Raw genomic sequence first — 19289 nt, forward strand, 5'->3', positions numbered from 1 at the left:
TTGGCAAAGTACACCACAAGTGTCAAAACTTAATGTAGTTGACACTTAAGTGCCAAAAGTTCCAAAAGATACACTTAAATATCATTTTTTTATAAAAAAAATCTAGATATTTAAGTGTCAATTCTGGTGAAAGTAGCCGGAAATTCAATGTGACATTATTTTAATAGTAAATTGGTCTACGTGGCTTGCCAGAGTTGCCTACTCAATAATGAATGTGCAAAACAACGTCGTTTTGCCCCAAAATCAATTTTAATTAAATTAAAAAGTAAATAAAAAAAGAGGAGCGGCAACAAATCAATGAGGGCCTCACCATAGGTCGGCAAGAGTTGAGCTTGCTAGATTATGGCGTGGTGATGCCGAGCTCATCCGAGGTCCCAAAGCCTCGCCAACCTTTGGCGACCTCGACAAAGGCTCAAGCCTTGCCTCAGCTTGTTAACCTATGGCAAGTCGGAGCTCGCCAATGGTCAATCGCCAGCCATCACTGTACCCAATGATCGCCCAAGGCGAAGGAAGAAGGAGAAAAGAAAAGAAAAACAAAAAAGGACAAGGAAAAAAAAAAAAAAGAAAAGGAAGGGAAAATAATTTAAATTGAAAATTGATTTTAAAAATAAAAAATAAAAAATTATTGAAAATGAATGCATACAGGAAAAGATTTATCTTACTAAATAGCAAAAAAAATTCTACTTCATTTTCAAATTTTAGCCGAACACTGAAAAATATGATTATTTTCTTTAAAAAAAAGGCTTTCTGAAAAATAATTTTCGAAAACCACATTTTTTCACGAAAAACGAAAAAGTATAAAACTATGAGCAAGCTGCCTAATCAACAAAGAATTGATGTACTTAAAAATATTACCATGTTTAATTAACATTATCCTAAAATTCCTCGGAAAGCAAGGATTAGTGGTATATTGGATAATAGATACGTCATACATGCATACGTACATCCATACATAAGTCGTGAGTAACACTCTACAGTCTCCATTGCCATAGTCCAACTTTCTAAAAAGTTGTTTGTCCGCATGCGCAATAATTCAGCCCCCAGTCGTGTTTTGCACTTTTTACTTTTACTTAAATTTTTGCCAACTTGCATCATCGTGGTGTTGTGGGGCCATTACTTTGGGCCTCTATTATTGAGTCTGCGAAGTCAATCTCTTATGGGATGACTACCATTATCGAACTCCACCCATTCGCCCACTCTCCATCCCCATCTGAATACACCATTTTTCAATCTCTCGTCCCTGAAAGAACCAATGGATTTCGCAAGTCCTCTTTCAGATCTCATCAAATATTTATGGGGTTTGGCCAGTACACATTTGGGCTACATTTATAATCTGAAACATAATGTCGACAAATTGCGGATGGAAACTGAAGACCTGAATGCCAAGAGCGAAGATGTGAAAGCAAGGGTGGAACATGAAGAAGAAGGAGGAGGTGTACGTCGCACGGAGAAGTGGTGAACTGGTTAGGCAAGGTGCAAAATTTTTTAGGTGAGGTAGATCAAGTTCTTCGAGAAGCCAGGGAACGTGACCAAATCAAATGTCTCGGTCATTGTCTTCCACAAAACTGCTGGTCGGGCTATCGATTGGGGAAAACAGTTGATCGAATGCTCAATGAAGCGAGGAGCTCAAGAAAGAAGAATTTAACACTACGTTGCCATTGCCTCCTCCTCCAGTACTTACGATGCCTATGGACGAGACCGTGGGGCTTGATATTTCCTTTAATAAAGTGTGGAAATGGCTCGTGGACGAAAAAGAAATAAGAGTGATTGGGTTATACGGAACAGGTGGTGTGGGAAAGACCACCCTGATGAAAAGGATCAACAAGGACCTTTGGGCGCAAATCATGGATTCGAGGTCGTTATTTGGGTGGTGGTGTCCAGGCAAGTGAATGAAGATAACATTCGAGACATCATAAGGAAAAGGCTGACATTAAAGATGAGATTTGGGAACGATGGTCTCAGTATGAGGGTCCATCATCTGTTGAAGTTTTGACCCAGAAGAAGTTTGTGTTGTTGATTGATGATGTATGGGAGAGGTTGGACCTTTCCAAAATCGGAGTTCCTCGTTCTTGTCTCAAGAACGGATCCAAAGTAGTATTCACAACTCGGTCAAGGAAGTATGCGCCAAATGAGAGCCGACGAAGCCTACGAAGTACAGTGCTTGACACCTGAAGAAGCCCTGGGATTGTTCGAGAACAATGTTGGCAAATCGATTGTACATTTTCATCCAGAAATTCAAGAGCTCGCCAAAAACATTGTCCTAGAGTGCAAAGGGTTGCCACTAGCCCTTATTACTGTTGGGCAAGCCATGGCCGGTAAAGACAACCCCAGTGAGTGGAGGCATGCATTAACAACGTTGAGGAGCAGACCGCACAAGCTACCAGGTATGGTGGAGGAAGTATACCACATACTAAAGTTCAGTTATGATAACTTAAATGATGCTACTCGACAAGCTTGCTTCCTTTACTGTTGTTGCTTCCCTGAGGATTACCCCATAATTCTAGACAATCTAATTGAACTCTGGATTGGAGAGGGCTTGTTAGGAGACACTAGTGATGTATATCATAAGCGGGACGAGGGAGCATCTATCTTGGGGGATTTAAAGAGGGCTTGTCTATTGGAAAGTGGGCCTTATAATGTATATGAACAAGCAACTGTAAAGATGCATGACGTTATCCGCGACATGGCCACATGGATCGCTCGTGACCACGGGCAAAGGGAGAACAAGTTGCTAGTGATAGAGAACGAAGAAGACATGTCCACGGAGATGATCTCCAAATGGAGGGAAGCGGAGAAAGTATCTATATGGGGAAATTTGATTGCAAATATCAACCGAGCACCACCTATGTGTTCCCAACTCGAAACTTTGTTTGTAAGGGAAACTAAGGTGAGTCTCGTGCCAAGAGGATTTTTCAAGTCAATGACGGCTTGTTTGAAGGTGCTTGACTTGTCTGACAATGAAAATATTGAGTCATTCCCCAAAGAGATTTGCAATCTGATTAGCCTACAGTACTTGAACCTGTCGAGCACTTGTATCGTTGAAGTTGCCCAAGGAAATCAAGAACTTGACTCGGTTACGGTGGTTGCTATTTGATAATAGGTATTTACCACATAGGATTATCCTAATTCCGACAGGGGCAATTGCAAGCTTACCGTTGAATGTGTTCAGCTTGTGGGAATCGAGTCTAGAGAAGGAAGAAAAGGTGGTAGAGGAACTAGGGAACATGCAAGATCTCACCGACTTATCTATCAAGGTGCAAAAATCTTTCTCTGCCCTAAAAATATTCCAATCCTTACAAAGATGCATAAGGAGAGTATGGATCAATGATTGCAAGGACTTGACCAGCATCCCAATAAGCCACTCATTAAAAGGGAGCGGTGATTTCTCGCATTTAGAGGTGCTTCATCTAGTCGATTGCCCTATGCTCGTGAAGATGGAGATTACTCAAGGGATAGGACGAGCGCCCAACTGCTTTTGCTTCCCCAGTCTTTTATGTTTTTGTTTATAATTGCGGATTTTTGGACTTGTCCTGGCTCGTGCATGCTCCGAAACTCCAAAATTTGGAAGTCAAAGACAGCCCTTCGATGGAGAAAATAATCGGGGATGGATTTGCAAGAGAGGAATTAGCTACTTCAGGATTATTCTCATGTCTTAAATTTCTAAGATCGAAATCTTCCAAATCTAAGGAGTATTTGCGACCACACTCTATTTTTCCCTCAAGGAATGGAATTTCGCATAGAGAGCTGCCCTGGTCTCAGAAAGTTGCCGTTGGACTCGAACAGCGCGAGGGGAAGCTTCTCGATCTTTGGAGACAAAGACTGGTGGGCCAAGTTCGAGTGGGACCCAGCCGCCCGGGTCACTTGGAGGGTTGGTCAGAGTCTCGAAGAAGAAATGACGTTTGAAGAGGCACGAGGTAAAATAAAAGATTGGGACGGTGAATGGTTCTCTCAAAACTGGCCCAAGATCGGATTCCTACCCTCGCGAGCGGAGTAAGTGAGGCTGGTATGTGTAAACTTGCGATTTATTTCCGTAGTCCAACTTTCTAAAGGGTTGTTTGTCCGCACGCGCAATAATTCAACCCTTGAGTTGTGAGTTGTGAGTTGTGTTTTGTACTATTTACTTTTACTTACCTTTGCCAACTTGTGTCGTTGTACTGTTTGTGGGGCCATTACTTTGGGCCTCTGTTATTGAGTTTGCAAAAGTCGTTTCTTTTTTTTTTCCCTTTTTTTTCCTTTTTGCTTCTAAGCAAGATGTAATAGTAAAACTCAATTTAGATAAGGGCTATAAATTATTTGTCAATGTATAAAACAAAGGATTTTAATTGTCCCGCTGCATAAAGAGGTAAAGAAATTTTCATGTAAATTTCAATTTGTTGTGTTTCGATCAAAATCCAACCAATTTTATCTGAGGAAATGATAACAATATATAATCATTAAAAATTTACTCGACTCAATATTTGCTGAATTAGACTCGACTAGAGATAAGTTCAATACGTTTTCTTTTTGGACTAATGTGGCTATTTGTTTCCAAGGGAAAATGGAAGGAAAGCTTGCGTTTCTTTTATAGTCCATCAGAAATGACAAAATTAATCTATCCGGACAAGCAAAAGAAAGGTGAATAGAAAGTTTGAATGGGAATTTGAATTTTAGGTCAAATTTTCAAATTGTTTTGTTTAATTGCAATAAATTTGTCATGTCTTAGCTCGTAAGCGGATTTGATTAGAAAAATGTAGGGCAAAATACACCACAAATGCTCAAATTTGGCATAGTGGACACTTAAATGCCAAAAATTCTAAAAATTGCATTAAATGCCATTTTGGCAATGATAGCCGGAAATTGATGTGGCATTATTTTAAGAATAAATTGGCCTACATGACCTACCGAAGTTGCCTACTCAACAATAAATGTGCAAAACCACGTCGTCTTGCCCCGAAATCGATTTTTAATATAAATATTGATTAAATTAAATTTTAAGAAAAAAAAGGAGCGATAGCAAATCAGCAAGGGCCTCTACGGCCCTCGTAACTTCCGCCATCCCGCCATCGCCGTAAAGGCGACAGTGCGACAAGGGTCGTTTGGGCGAAGGCCGACGACCCTCGCCGGATTTGAGTAACGTGACCCATTGATACCAAGTCCGGTCCGCCCAAGCAGATCGACCAGGTCTACTCTCAATCAGCACGGCCATTTCAGAAGCGCCATTCACCAAACCGGAGATGCTCACTCTTCTGCACAGACCTCCTGCTCAGACCACCACCATCTCCACCTCCTTCTCCTTCTTCACCGCCGCATCGACGCCGCCGCTGCCGCCGCCACCTCCGCCACTCGACGCCTCCATCGCCGCCTCCATCCTCGCCGCCACCCCTCAAACCCTGCCCCGAATCCTCCAAGATCCCACCATCCAATGGACGCCGGACCTCGTCGACAAGACCCTGAAGCGCCTCTGGAACCACGCCCCCATGGCCCTGTCCTTCTTCGCCCACCTCTCCCGCCGCCGCCCCGCCTACGCCCCCGCCGCCGCCTCCTCCTTCGACCACGCCGTCGACCTCGCCGCGCGCGTCCGCGACTTCCGGGCCGCGTGGGCCCTCGTGGCCCGGATGCGGTCCCTCCGCCTCGGCCCCTCCCCGAAGACCTTCGCCATCATCGCCGAGAGGTACGTCGCCGCCGGCAAGCCCGATAGGGCGGTCAAGGTGTTCTTGTCGATGCACGAGCACGGTTGCCGTCAGGATTTGAGCTCTTTCAATACCATTCTTGATATACTGTGCAAGTCTAGACATGTAGAGATGGCTAGCAACAAGTTGTTTAAAGTTTTCGGGGGCAGGTTTAAGGCTGATTGTGTTAGTTATAACATAATTGCGAATGGGTGGTGTTTGATCAAGCGGACGCCGATGGCTTTGGAGGTGTTGAAGGAGATGGCGGACAGGGGGTTGACCCCGAGTTCGACAACATATAATATAATGCTTAAAGGGTTCTTTAGAGCTGGCCAGGTTGATGAGGCTTGGCAATTCTTTCTGCAGATGAAGAAGAGGAAGTGTGATATTGATGTTGTCACGTATACCACGGTGATCCATGGTTTCGGCATCGTTGGTGAGATTAAGAAAGCTAAAAGGGTGTTTGATGAGATGGCTAGAGAGGGAATTCTTCCTTCTGTTGCAACTTATAATGCCATGATTCAGGTTCTCTGTAAGAAAGACAATGTGGAAAATGCAATTCTGGTTTTTGAAGAAATGTTGAGGAAGGGTTATGTGCCCAACTCGATCACTTACAATTTGGTGATTAGGGGACTGTGTCATGCAGGGCATATGGACAGGGCTGTGGAATTTATGTCGAGAATGGGGCAGGATGGTTGTGAACCTAATGTACAGACGTACAATATCATAATTCATTACTTTTGCGATGCCGGAAAAATAGAGAATGGCATCCACCTGTTTGAGAAAATGGGAAGTGGGGTTTGCTTGCCAAATTTGGACACATACAACATCCTTATCAGTTCCATGTTTGTCAGGAAGAAATCAGATGATTTGGTGCTGGCAGGGAAATTATTGATTGAGATGGTTGACAGAGGATTTGTGCCAAGAAAATTAACTTTCAACAGGGTCTTGGATGGTCTTTTACTTACTGGAAACCAAGGTTTTGCAAAGGAGATCCTTAGAGTGCAAAGCAAATCTGGTCGTCTTCCTCGTCGTTTCAAGTTATAGTTTGAGCTCTCTGTTGATCTAATATTGAACCTGCCGATGAAATTCATCCCCTTTTCCCAGCTTGAGTTTCAGCTTTTCAAATCTTACAGAATGCATCAGCGAGCAGCAAACCTCCAGGGGACAGGTTTTGCCATTGTAAGCACCTACGGATGTGACAGATACTCATTCAACTTTTTTTATTTTGAGTTTGTCCTTGTGACCCAATGGTCAGAATGAGATAGTTGGTAGATTGCTGTCCTGATTATACTTCTCCAGTTGGAACTTGGATGATGTTATGGAAATATCGATCAGGACTTCAGCAGAAAGAAATCCTGAGCCTAGAGCACAGGCTTATCATCTCGAGGGATGAAACTTTGATCCTGTCTACTTGTTGCTTGACATTGGGCAGTCGGGAAGGAAGAGAGGCTGCTGGAATCTGTGGCACTTCTGACATCTTCAGAGCCTTTTATTTACAGTAATTCAAGTAAGTTAGGCACATGCTTTTGGTACTTTTCATTCTCGCAGAGACATTCTCCAGTGTTGGAACTGCTTGTTCTTTAGGTGCTTTATGTCTTCTCTTTTGTTGTATTTTCAGGTGACATTGTCATTCATTCATGTGGAGGTCAGTTTGATATCCCTTGATAAGGCTGCAAGGTTTTTAAGGGTGATTGACTGCTCGAATTGTTTATCAAGGAGAACCCAGAAATCCCTATTTTCAGTTCTTTGAATGAATCTGCTGCAGCTTAAAATACTTTACATTCTTCTCCTCCATGAATGTCATTGGGAAGGTATTGCTTTCATTGATGAAAGTGATGTTCATTTAGTTTTAGTTGTCGTGATTTTTCTTCTAAGCTAATTTATCTTGTTTATTAGGGTTCACCGTGCTACAATACTCCGGCTTCAGGTGTTTGCTGATGTGTGGTAAATTTAGGAGCAAATCTTTCACAGCTTCTTCAGTTTAACAGGCTGATATTCAGGACGGAAGCAAGTGATTGGCTCGAGAGGCATTCTGTGGCTACTCCTGACGAGATCCTGGACTAGAAAGGACTGAAAACAATTGAAAGCTGGAATAAGAAGGATGAGATTCGGAGGATGCACTTGGATGAAGTAAATATAGTCCAATCATCAGCTTTGTTCCAGTTTGTGTTTTTCTTCTGTGTCACTGAACGTGTTGTCACTTCTGAGGCTTGAGAAAAGGCGAAAACACAAATTAAGTACTGGGATCATTTTCTTCTACATATGCATTTAGAATCTAATTTTAAATGAAATTTGCCAATTCTAGGTCCTTGATGCAGATATTCACACACGGCAAATTATTTATGGCGGATGGACCTTTACGAAGATGGCTTATAGCGTCTATTTGCTCAATTATGCAGGAATTTCTTGTATCGAAAACACTGCCCTTCAAATGGACGGCATTGTTGTAACTCCCTGAAATGACTCCATGCAGAATTTCGATAAATTGCACCTCGCCTATTAACTTTTTTCACGTACTGCAGTGCTTAAAGAACATGCTTTGGCGAGATAAGACTCAGATATGTGCATGAAGAAAATGTAAGGATGCAGTAGCTGGGCATCGAAGTAGCTTTACCCGCTCCATCAAGCAACAGCATATATCAAATTCTGAGGAGTCAGCCACCCGGCAGAGCTCTGGCTTGATAATGGCAATGAGAAAGTAGCAATGACTATGCATCAATATGGTCTTCATATAAATGCACTCTATGAAAATTTGCACAAGCCTTTTGTAAATGGAAGTGCAATATCGAAACGTTAAATGCTAATGAGTAGAAATAAAATGATAAACAAGATCCGCAATCTTGTTCGATTTTTTTTTCCCATCCATTCTATAGTCTCTATACAATGGCCTTCAATCCTTATTTTTAGTAGTCAGCACAAGGAAAACATCCTGAGCTACCTCGGTAGAGTTCACAGCTTTGAGGGAGATTTATACCATCCCCAAGGTTCATTGGATATGTACTGTGTAACCTGCTTCACGCTCAAATAATTATCCAGTCCCCTGTGAAAAAAAGGCACAATTATCTTGTCAGTAGGAAGTTATGATCATCAAATTTTATCTCAGTGCAATGCAAACCTACTGAAATAATATTAGTAAGTAGTTACAGCTTTGCACACACTCATGAGTTATAACTACCATACAAGACAAAAATCATTCGGACATTAGAATCCCTTTCTCTACTAGATGATTTTTCTATTTTCCTTTGAGTTCTGTTATCGATTTAGTCATAGAGAAGTGGATAATACCATTCCCTAACTCCCGACCAAAACCACTCCGTTTGTTTCCTCCCCAAGGGGCCTGACAGAAGCACGGTTGTGAACAGTTGATCCACACAATGCCTGCCTGGAAAGCCTGCAATTCACCACCAAGATATGACAACAATCAAGTCTTTTGGTCATCTGAGGGCTAAAGGTCACATAAATGTACATTGAACCTCACCTTGGTCAGGCGTTCACACCTTTCCAAGTCATTTGACAACACGGCAGCACCTAGCCCATAACTGCGAAGCATCGATTAATCATGAGATTCAAATAATGTCCCAATTTAAATAAGTCTACTCAGGCAAGAGTGGAGTAACAATTTCGATTACAATAAATGAGCAGATTCTCCACTGTATTCTGAACACTATCAAAAGAATGAATCAACTCACTGGGTGTCATTTGCTAATGGCCTCCTCCTCTGTGCTAAATGTTTTAACGCAGAGAACAGGTCCAAAGACTTCCTCTCTCCAAATTTGCATTGATGTAGTGACATCAGTTATGATGGTTGGCTCAAGGAAGAATCCCTTCTTCAAATGCTATTAATTGTTTGAGATGATACACAGAAGTCAGGAAAAGCATTTTCAGAAGCAGAAGGGTTCTTCATGAGAGTACTAAAAGTGACAAGCTAGAGCACTGTACCTCAGGACGATCCCCACCACACAAAATAGTAGCTCCCTCACTCTTAGCCGTGGAGATAAATTTCAGTATTTTCTCATACTGGAGCAAAGAAAATGAAATTATCATTTCAACAAATCCAGCTGGCAGATTTGATGCTAAACATTGAAAAGTGAAAAGAACCAATGGTAATTAAAAATCCCAGACTAAAGCTATTTCCCATGATTTCTTCCAAACATATGGCACTTATGGAAGAAATTATCGCCTTCATTCCACACATCACCTCAAAAATGATCATTTGCTCCCGATTATAGCAAATGAATGGCATAGACTATGCCCAAGATACAACTACTGCAATGGCTATGGGACAAGGGCTATACTACTTGCAAAAGTAAAATAATTGAGGAAGTTATGCATTCTCCTCTAAATCTTCACAATTATTTACAATGGTAAGCAAACTGATCCAGGGATTTGTTATGACCAAAAACCCTAAAGAACACATCTTCACAAATGGTTAGAGTCGTAAGACAATAATGTACTCATATACATGCACCAACTAGTAGACTTCAGAACTATACAGTACCGAACCTGCAGGTAATGAAAGATATACCTGCCCCCCACTCACAACTGGGCCAAGCCTGCAACCCTCTTCTAAGGGATCGGATATTTTTATATTTCTGGTCCATTGAACAAGCTTCTCAAAGAATTGAGCAGCAATGCTTTCCTGAAATAATTGCGATGTACCCATTCAATATAATGCAAAACATATAATATAGTTGTTTGAAAGAGAGCAATCACTTCATAAGATATTATGCACACCTAGCGGACAATTATGGTCTTCCGACATCTGACATTTTATTTCATTTAAACATGACTTTTGTGTGCCTAAAGTTCTCAGTTACTTCGTCACAAATTATAAGCACAGTTTTCTCCACTAAGAGCTCTTCTTGACTCCTTCCATAAGGCTGGTACAGAGGGTTGACTCAACATTAGTTCCACCTCCATGTTCTAATGAATGGCTCACAAGATCTGACTACTCAATTCACAACTTCTCTCAATAAATTGATAAAGCTCCTGAATCTTCAAATAACAACAAAGAAGATTCTCGCTGCATTTTCCTTTTCTATTTCACATTAAGTATGTATCTCCAGGTCAATGCATGATATCCCATGCTAATTCAGGAATGCAACCATATGCATGATAAGGTAGAAAGAAGTAAAATAAATCCAGAAGTTTTACCAAGTGCAAGTGCCAGAGGTAGGAAATAAAAGAATAATGTACCAAATGACCTTGCAATGCTGAGATAAAGACAACGTACGATGACAACTTACATGCACGATAAGTCTGGATGTAGCACTACAAATTTGACCATTCGTCCAAAAGCATCCAAAAATTGTCCACTCAGCAGCTGTTTAAAATACCAGTAGTAAGGCCTATTGTCAGCAACATTGCATACATAATCAAGCTTATTCAATCAAAATCACCCAAGAATGAATGTACCATCGCAACTAATTTCTGAAGGAAAATAGCAATCATTTCAGTCTTATTGAGGGGTATATGCTTCAGAACACCAACCTTTGTCAAGATCAACATCCTCAAACACAACAATGGGGCTTTTCCACCAAGTTCCAGCGAAACAGGCTGCAAGGTCATAATGCACACATGCCAGAAAGGTTATTCTCACGGGAAGACTTTCCAATTCAACAAAGACATAAAAAATAGCTGCACCTTGACAAGTTGAGCAGCAGCAGTCATAATCTTGCTCCCTGTAGCTGAGCTTCCTGTAAATGCAATCTGTTGACAAGAGCCAAGAGAGTTAGCTGCTGAGGAAACTTCACAAAATGTTTATGAAGAGATGATGGGAGAATACAGACCTTGTCAACTTGGGGATGAGATGCCAGAGGAGCTCCAGCTTCATGGCCAAGTCCAGTCAGAATATTGAGGACACCAGGAGGAAGACCCGCCTCCCTACACACTTCAGCAAGCTCCAAGCATGTCCTGAAGTTTCAAGAACATGCTCATGTGCATTAAAAAAATAATAAGGAAAATGAGTGAATTGAGTTAATGATGCAAGTGAAGATTAACACATACACAGATGCCAACTCAGATGGCTTCAGTATCGCGGTGCAACCAGCAGCCAGAGCAGGAGCTACTTTCCAAGTAGCCATCAAAAGAGGGTAGTTCCTGCATTGCATGAGATTCATCAAGTCATAACCAAGAACTTTATCATTCTTAGTCCATCAAGGAAGGCCGTTGAATGATCAAAGCAAGAACTAATAATCGCCGTCTCCCAAATGACACAAAAACTCACGGTGCTAACAAAACAGTGAAGTCTAACATGAGCAGATGAGAATCTCACAAAAAACACAGGTCATCATTTAGTTGCTACAGGCTGATAATAATGTGTTGATCCAATCCATCATATCTAATGGTTAGAAATAAAAACTATGATATTTCTAGGTGGCGCATCTGGTCAGCAAAATAAAGCACCATTACCATGGAGTAATCAATGCAACAACTCCAATTGGTTCCTTGAGAACATAACTCTTAAATGACTCCATAGGAAGAGAGACAGGAGCCTTTTGCTTAGCATCCAAACCTTCAGCAAGATCTGCATAGTACTCAAAGCAACCAGCTACATCATCCTGGATGGAATTAACAACCATATTAGTGAATTATATGGCAAAAAAGTAAAACATTGCACGACTCTTTAAGTTACAAATGTCACCATGTCCCATGCTGCTTCTTCCAGAGGTTTTCCACAGTCAATTGCCTCGAGTTTTGCTAGTTCAGACTTTCTCTCTGTGATCTGCATGGCAAAGATAAAAGAAGTTTCCATGGAAAATGCGTGAGAATACGAAGCAATTCAGAAAGTCACATGTGACATGCCAAAGCAATTAGTAGAAGATAAAAGTTGAATGATAAAACAAATCGACATGCAAGAACTCAGATGTTCCTCTAAGTTATAGCACAGAAATTCTATGGAAATGAGTAGATAATGAGGGGCCTGGATAGAGTAGTGTGCATATGCTCCTACTTTCTTTTTTTTTTTTTTATCAGCAATAATTTCCCACTTCGATACCATAAAGAAATGTAAGAGAACTTAAGTAGTCTGCCAAATATGTAGCTTCATATCTTAAATGTTTGAACAATGGCTCGAGCAACGTTCACAGCCCATACCTTGGCAGCAATAGCCCGCAAGTGCTTGGCACGAACAGCCCCCAATGCCGAAGCCCAGTCACTCCCTTTGTTCCTAGTAAGGGCTCTCCTAGCAGCAGCCACAGCAATCTCCACATCTTCAGCAGTAGCAGCCGGTATATACCCTACAGACAATCAATAATCTCCATATCTAAGATTCCAACAAAAAAAAAAAAAAAAAAGCATCCTCCCACAAACATCTATACACAATCCAACTTCACAGTCGAATCTATGTAGACCATCGTCAACCCACTTAAAAGCTTAAAAGCCCAACCCTTCACAGTGACCCATGTCCACTTAATTTCAACACGAACGTTCGATTCGATGATCAAAACACCTCGCTCGCAAACTACCCAGTTGCGGCGCCAGGCACCGAAAGACGACCCTATGCTTTCTCAGCACACGCTCCAGCACAGCAGCACAAACGGAATTAAATCAAGAAACGGAACACGACAAATGAGACCCAAGTCGCATATACCCACTTCAAAGCAACTCACTTCAAGCCTCCACAGAGATCGGCGTCCACTTAATTTTAACACGAAGATGGTCAAAAACACCTCGTTCGCAAACTACCCATTTGCGAGGCGAGGCACCCAAAACCCGATCCCGCATGCTTTCCCGGCACATTCTACAGGACCGACGCACGACGCTCCAGCACAGCAGCAGCACAGACGGAATCAAATCAAGAAACGGAACATGGCAAGCGAGACCCAAGTCTCAGATACCCACTTCAAAGCAAAGCACATCACTGAAGAAACATGGAGAGAGAGAGAGAGAGAGAGAGACCGATGGTTTCCTCGGAGGTGGGGCTGACGACGGGGATGCGTTTCCTGAGGACGGGTTCCCTCCACTCGCCGTCGATGAACAGCTGACGGGTCGGGACGCTGATCGCCATCTCTCCGATCTCGCCGCCGGTGAGGCGTTCGACGATATGCGCGACAGAGAAATCGGAGCTTTGTTTCTCTTTAGTGTGTAAAAAGTCTGCTCCTTTCTTTCGGCTGGGCAGTGGTGCGGAGCTTTGATGTATATTAGCTGACACCGACCGGGATGGTGGGAGCGGTGGGTGGCAGGCGAGACAGCGGCTGGAAAATGGTGGCAAATTATTCCTTTTTTTTTTCCTTTTTTTGGAAAGAGAATCGTGGGATCGTGGGAAATTCTGAATCGACTGAAACTGAATTATTTTAAATGATTTGTTAATTTGTATACCGAGTTTATAGAATGATTTCTAAAATTCGTGATTGGTCACCGCCATAATATTCAGTCGAAGAGATAAGATTGTTATTTATTATGTCGTAAAAAAGATATAACTTCACATTGCATAGATAAATATCTAAAATTAGTGATTTATTATTGAGAAATTTTTCTTAGGGTAAACATGCGCAATGCTGATTACTGAATTCTCGAGTTTGATTAACGAGTTGAAGCAATGAGGTAGGCGAAGTTATCTTAAATTATTTGAAATGATCTCTAAGTTGATTTCTCAGGGTGAATCATGAAAGATATAAGAAATTATTAGATGGGTGAATCGGGCATCTTAAACTAGATCTAGATCATTAAAAATGGCAAAGTCTTCAAGTGATTCATCAAATATCTAACATTAATCGTTTCTTGATAAAGATTTTACCATATTTTTGCTAAAAAAGATGGTATATATACTCGACACTACTTTAGTGAAGTGCTGAGTTTGACAGGCAAGAGGAAGTTACGAGGAATATAAAGTTGTCTCAACTAATTCAAAATTATCTTAAAGCTGATCATTAAAAATAATATATTCTCAATGCGATTGATCATATCTAATTTTCTAAATTCAATTTAATGTATATGACTGAGTTTATAGAATAAGTTCTCTAAAATTCACAACGAGTCATTGCTATTTATTCACTAGATTTTGTTGAAGGAGGGTTTTTCCCTTTTTATTGGGAGTACGGAGAGAAAATTATTATATGTTATGTTATCAAAAGATATAATTGTACAATAAAAATATCTAACTTCAGTGATTTCTTAATAAATACATTTTTCACATGCTAAACATTCTCAATACCAATTATTAATTAATTAATCCTTCACAGAACTTGCCATTCCGCGCTTCCCACATGTTCAATAACTTTTCTAAAGACGTTCAGTAATTATTTCACATATTATTCCAAGATAATGCATACATACATACATACATACATACATACATACATACATATATGATGAGTTGAATGGAGAGATAAGTATCTTGTAGTTTCTTTTTTTAATATGCTTATTGAACTCTTCTTCCTTTTCTTTTTTCAAACTGGACTCGTATAAAATATCTTTTCCCCAATTTTTTCTACTTTATTTTATAAATTATTGCAGTGCTTATATTTTGGGTGTTATTTAGCAGGAAAAACTTTAAACATTATAAAATATTTCGATGTTGACATATAGATGTAGTAGCCACCACTTTTCAATGTCTACATAATTCTCCACTTACACGTTTGGAGAAAACTTCCAAAACAAAATGCAAAAAGTCATCGACGCAGCGTCGACTAGCTAATTTATCTTTCCCATATTGGACCACGTGGGGTGTAGTCATCCGTTTTGCGTTATCTGAAAAAAAAAAAAAAAAAAAAAAAAGAGATTTTCCCTGGCGCACTGCCTATTGAAAATATATGCTTAAAAAAGGTATTCTCCCACGAATTCCAACGTGGAAAGCGGTCACCCTACTATTATTGTATCTGAAACCGACACAAATAATAAGATTTTTCGAAAAGACGAAAATAGCCCCAAACTTTAATCTGATTTTTAATGTTATATATTAACTTTTAGTTTATTTAAAGTAATTCATAAACTTTGATCCGATATTCAATTATCATTTATAAACTTTTAATTTGTTCGATGTATTCCTAGACTAGTAGTAAATTTTTTATTTACTCCCTAAAGTATGTGAAAACCGCAAAAATGAAAGGTTGCATTGGGCAACCTCAAATGATGCATGGGTTGCGAGATGCTTAGGCCATGTTACCCAAGCGGTGGTCACTAGGATTGCACGACCCCTTGGGAGGCAGCCATCAACCTAGCTCCTTCATGCAAACTATGGAGAAAATGAACAGTAAAGATGACCAAGACTCGCATTCCCAGCATATTACATTTCAAATGATCTCCGAATATTGTTTAGGCTAAAGGCCCATAGAGGTCTTTGGAAATGCATTTCCTCAAAGTAGAGCAAAACACGAACCAAATGCTATTTGCATTTGTTTGGGGAACTTTAAAATTCCAAAATCCATTTGGAATACTAAGCCAAACAGGATCTTATATCCTCCTAACATCAATTACAAATAAAAAATTATACTCTAACCTCGGTTAATTATTGCTACACTTCCTGCGAAATCCTTGGCATGCTTTTTGCATCCTGGTAATGATTATTAACTTTCGAGATAATTAGGATGACCCCTTGTCCTTGTCATTTTAGCATTTGGTTCCATCACTCGGCATAATACTCGATGTTGCTTCAGCTAAAGCCAACGTTCTTCTCATCCTTCGATACTTAGCAAAATTCTGGAGTTAGGTTGTCGATAATCTCCATCAATTACTGACGCTCTTCGTCGACAGCTCTTTCACTATCGCATACTAACTGTCAGCAAACTAGTTCCGATCGATCATCACCATCACGGATCGAATTCATAACTCGTCAACATTAAAAGTCGATCATTTTTAGGTGCAAAGCAGTACTTCACCTAGAAACTGGAGTGACACGGTTGTCAACATGCCTTGAAAAAGGCGAAAAGGACTCGTCAGGAGGAGATCGTGTCTTCCGTTATATGTACTAGAATTGCAGAGTTTCGTTGCTTGGGCCACCACGTGATCAATAAATATTCGGCTCCAAATCGAAAGCTCCAATGTGCTGTACTCTCTCTCTAGCCCACTTGAAGAGTTTTAGCCCAAAAACAAGTTCACGAGGCGCATTTCGGTCATCCTGTCGCAATTCCGAGACACTTTTCAGTTGTTGAGTCCTGCACGTTTTGATCCAGGAATTAATTATCTCGATCTCAATGGATCCCACTCTTTTAGATCTGTCAAAACGGTCCATTTCTTGATGCATATTTGATGGAGGGATTGTTGTATAAGATAGTTAAATTTAGTAAAATGGTCATAAATAAATTTAAAATGGTGAAATCCAAAGAAATACAGACGTTAAACGTATTTATAATTTACTTAAACTTAATCCATTTATATGATTCTTTCTTTACCCTCTTTTGACCTCACTCGATCTCGCACTCGCCCACTCGTGTTTTTACTTTAGTTTGGTTACGAGTTTTATTAAATTGCATTAAACATAAAAATGTTTTAGCAACACTGGTCAAGTTGGGTATAAGTTAATAATTTTGTATTATATGCATATGGGTCAATTTGGTAGCCCGAACCCTTGATGAGCGGATCCAAATAAACTGTTTTCTTCTTGCGTCGTCTAGAGCTGGTCATTTTCCTCATTAGAAAAGATAGATTTCTAATTCGTGAGTGGGGCGGGTGGGCGGGGATAGTGTTTTTTTAGGCTCTTGAATCGGGTTCTCTCTCTCTCTCTCTAAATACAATGTGAAAACGTTAGCACATACGTCTCTCTCTCTATAAATAAAATGTGAAAACGTTTGCACATACGTCTCTCTCTCTCTCTCTCTCTATAAATACAATGTGAAAACGTTTGCAACTATGTCTACTTTGGGAAGGTGCCTTCCAATGAAGCCCAATACGTGCAAGCAAAGAATAGAACTTCGAATCCATTGGCTACTAGGCGTTAAGCCCAAAGAACATGAACAAGCATGCATCTGCATGTCTACGTGGAAGATAGAACGGTAAATATTTTCACGCAGATTGAAATCGTGAACGTTCAATTCTTCTCCAGAGAAGGATCGGGTCAACGAAGACCTGCGGAACCATTCCCACCGTGCACGCCTCATCTGACCTCAGACGAAGATTTGATCATCCGAAGCATCTAAATCTCAGCAGACTTTTCTGTCCTGGGTGGTCGAAGACAGCATGCGAGCAAATCAGTCTTTGAACGTGGATCGCGCATTCTCTGCCGGATGACAGAGAGAGAGATACCATGCACGCACATCATCTGACGATAGATCAGCATGCTTCGGAGACGGCACGAACCACGAACCAATTCTATCGACGTGAAACACGCGATACGATTTCAAAGAAAGGAAACTATAATCCACTAGAAATCTGAAGAGCAAAATGATCGTCAAGTCGTATCTTACAAAGTCACATGCGAGCGCGCATATGTCTGGATTGTACAGATGAAGGAAAGAATCGAAAGAACCAAAAAAGAAAAAAACTGTCACATGTCCACGGGGGGGAAGAGAGATTAAGAACTAAGCCAAGGTTAGTTCTTGTGGGTGGTCTTCTGGCACTTGGCCTTGATCCACTGGATGCCGACGGTGGTTCCTTCCTTCACCTTCTTGACGCCGTGCGACGCCACCGTCTTCGTCTTCACGAGGCCTTCCCCCATCTTCTCCTTGTACTTGGCCGTCGCGAGGCCGTCTTCTTCTTGTTGCTCTCCGCCGGAGCCGGGTCCGGGTTGTAGTCCCACTGGTCCGCCCATGACGCGCCATTAGAGTCGTGCCCCTCCATGTTTTCAAACAAAATCCTCCCCGGAGAGAATCCCAAAGACCTGTGTAACTCTTCAGAAAGGGAAAGAGGGAGAGAGAGAGAATGAGATAGGTGAGGCTTGGTTAAGCTAACGCTTGCATTTTATAAGAAGAGACCTACCAAGCCTGCAAGAAACGAATGACGTCCTTGAGAGATTTCGCGTCAAAAGTGGACACTCACGCGCCTGGCGAGAAGGAAGAAAGTCAACAAACGGGCACGCCCCCGTCCAGTTCCCTTCCCTTCCCTCCACCTTCCATCCGAACGCCACAGGAATGACGTTGGTGCTTTCCTAAATGTCCAAGACGAGGCATCTGACGTCTCGCATGAGTAATTTACCTTCATCGGAAAAAGTCAAATGATCCCCTTCACACGACGTAACGGGCTGTGCTTCCCGTCTTATCTGAATTGGAGGTTTGTGTTCGGCTGGAGCTGCTTCCCCTGGATCAGAGCCGCTCCCTGGGGACATTTTCAAAATGAACGAGAACCATGTGTCGTTGAATCAGCATCTGGAACCATCCAGACACCTTTGACCGCGACCCGCTGATGCTCAAAGAAAAGTATTTCAGCTATAGGGGTGGTGCAAGGCGGCTAATGAATAAATTACCTAATGCAAGGATAATGACAAGTCTTTGGACTTTTAATAAGAGCCTCGGTATTCGAGAATCGGTTGGTACCACAACCACAATACTCAAAAAAATATCTGGATGGTTGTTTGCACACACCTTTGAGATGGTTGTTGTGCTGAAAGAGACCCGAATGCCGCAAACTTACCCGTTTGGTTCAACATTCCCCCAAACCCTTCCGGAAAAATTTTAAATGTTTAGTTCAACATTTAGACGTCTCATTGGCCAAATGCTTGCCTTTGAAATGCTAAAAGCCCAAAACATGTAGCTTTCAGCATTTTGG

General features: G+C 41.2%; 2 protein-coding genes and 1 non-coding gene across 5 annotated transcripts; 2 read left to right on the forward strand and 1 right to left on the reverse strand.

Annotated features, from left to right (window-relative positions):
* The first annotated feature begins 1088 nt into the window (after positions 1 to 1088).
* On the forward strand, positions 1089 to 3322 carry LOC104429288. Its single transcript, XR_005547908.1, has one exon. It is a non-coding gene; the product is annotated as a probable disease resistance protein At5g43730 (transcript).
* Positions 3323 to 5047: 1725 nt separating this feature from the next.
* Positions 5048 to 8503, forward strand: LOC104418252 (pentatricopeptide repeat-containing protein At1g74900, mitochondrial). 3 transcript variants are annotated; one of them, XM_039306192.1, is made up of 4 exons: positions 5048 to 7158; positions 7270 to 7462; positions 7548 to 7781; positions 8051 to 8503. In XM_039306192.1, the coding sequence occupies exon 1, from the start codon at positions 5214 to 5216 to the stop codon at positions 6693 to 6695; it is 1482 nt and encodes a 493-aa protein (XP_039162126.1). In that variant the 5' UTR covers positions 5048 to 5213; the 3' UTR covers positions 6696 to 7158; positions 7270 to 7462; positions 7548 to 7781; positions 8051 to 8503. The 3 variants fall into 3 exon arrangements, with proteins under 3 accessions (XP_039162126.1, XP_010027839.2, XP_018722407.2); XM_010029537.3 differs by having other exon boundaries at positions 7548 to 8136; XM_018866862.2 differs by having other exon boundaries at positions 7579 to 8136.
* LOC104418263 (betaine aldehyde dehydrogenase 1, chloroplastic) lies at positions 8415 to 13802 on the reverse strand. The gene is given in 18 exon segments (XM_039306193.1): positions 8415 to 8691; positions 8937 to 8940; positions 8943 to 9042; positions 9130 to 9190; positions 9341 to 9358; positions 9360 to 9487; positions 9591 to 9668; positions 10177 to 10290; positions 10898 to 10974; positions 11142 to 11180; positions 11183 to 11207; positions 11295 to 11360; positions 11441 to 11564; positions 11658 to 11750; positions 12063 to 12211; positions 12295 to 12375; positions 12747 to 12889; positions 13551 to 13802. Coding segments are annotated over 18 exon segments (1500 nt in total). The 5' UTR covers positions 13660 to 13802; the 3' UTR covers positions 8415 to 8600.
* Positions 13803 to 19289: the final 5487 nt, after the last annotated feature.

This window comes from Eucalyptus grandis, chromosome 2 (genome assembly GCF_016545825.1).
Source record: "Eucalyptus grandis isolate ANBG69807.140 chromosome 2, ASM1654582v1, whole genome shotgun sequence".
Lineage (NCBI taxonomy): Eukaryota > Viridiplantae > Streptophyta > Magnoliopsida > Myrtales > Myrtaceae > Eucalyptus > Eucalyptus grandis.

Excerpts from the sequence above, each read along its gene's own strand:
- LOC104418252 (XM_039306192.1), top strand. The coding sequence starts at position 5,214 with ATGCTCACTCTTCTGCACAGACCTCCTGCTCAGACCACCACCATCTCC.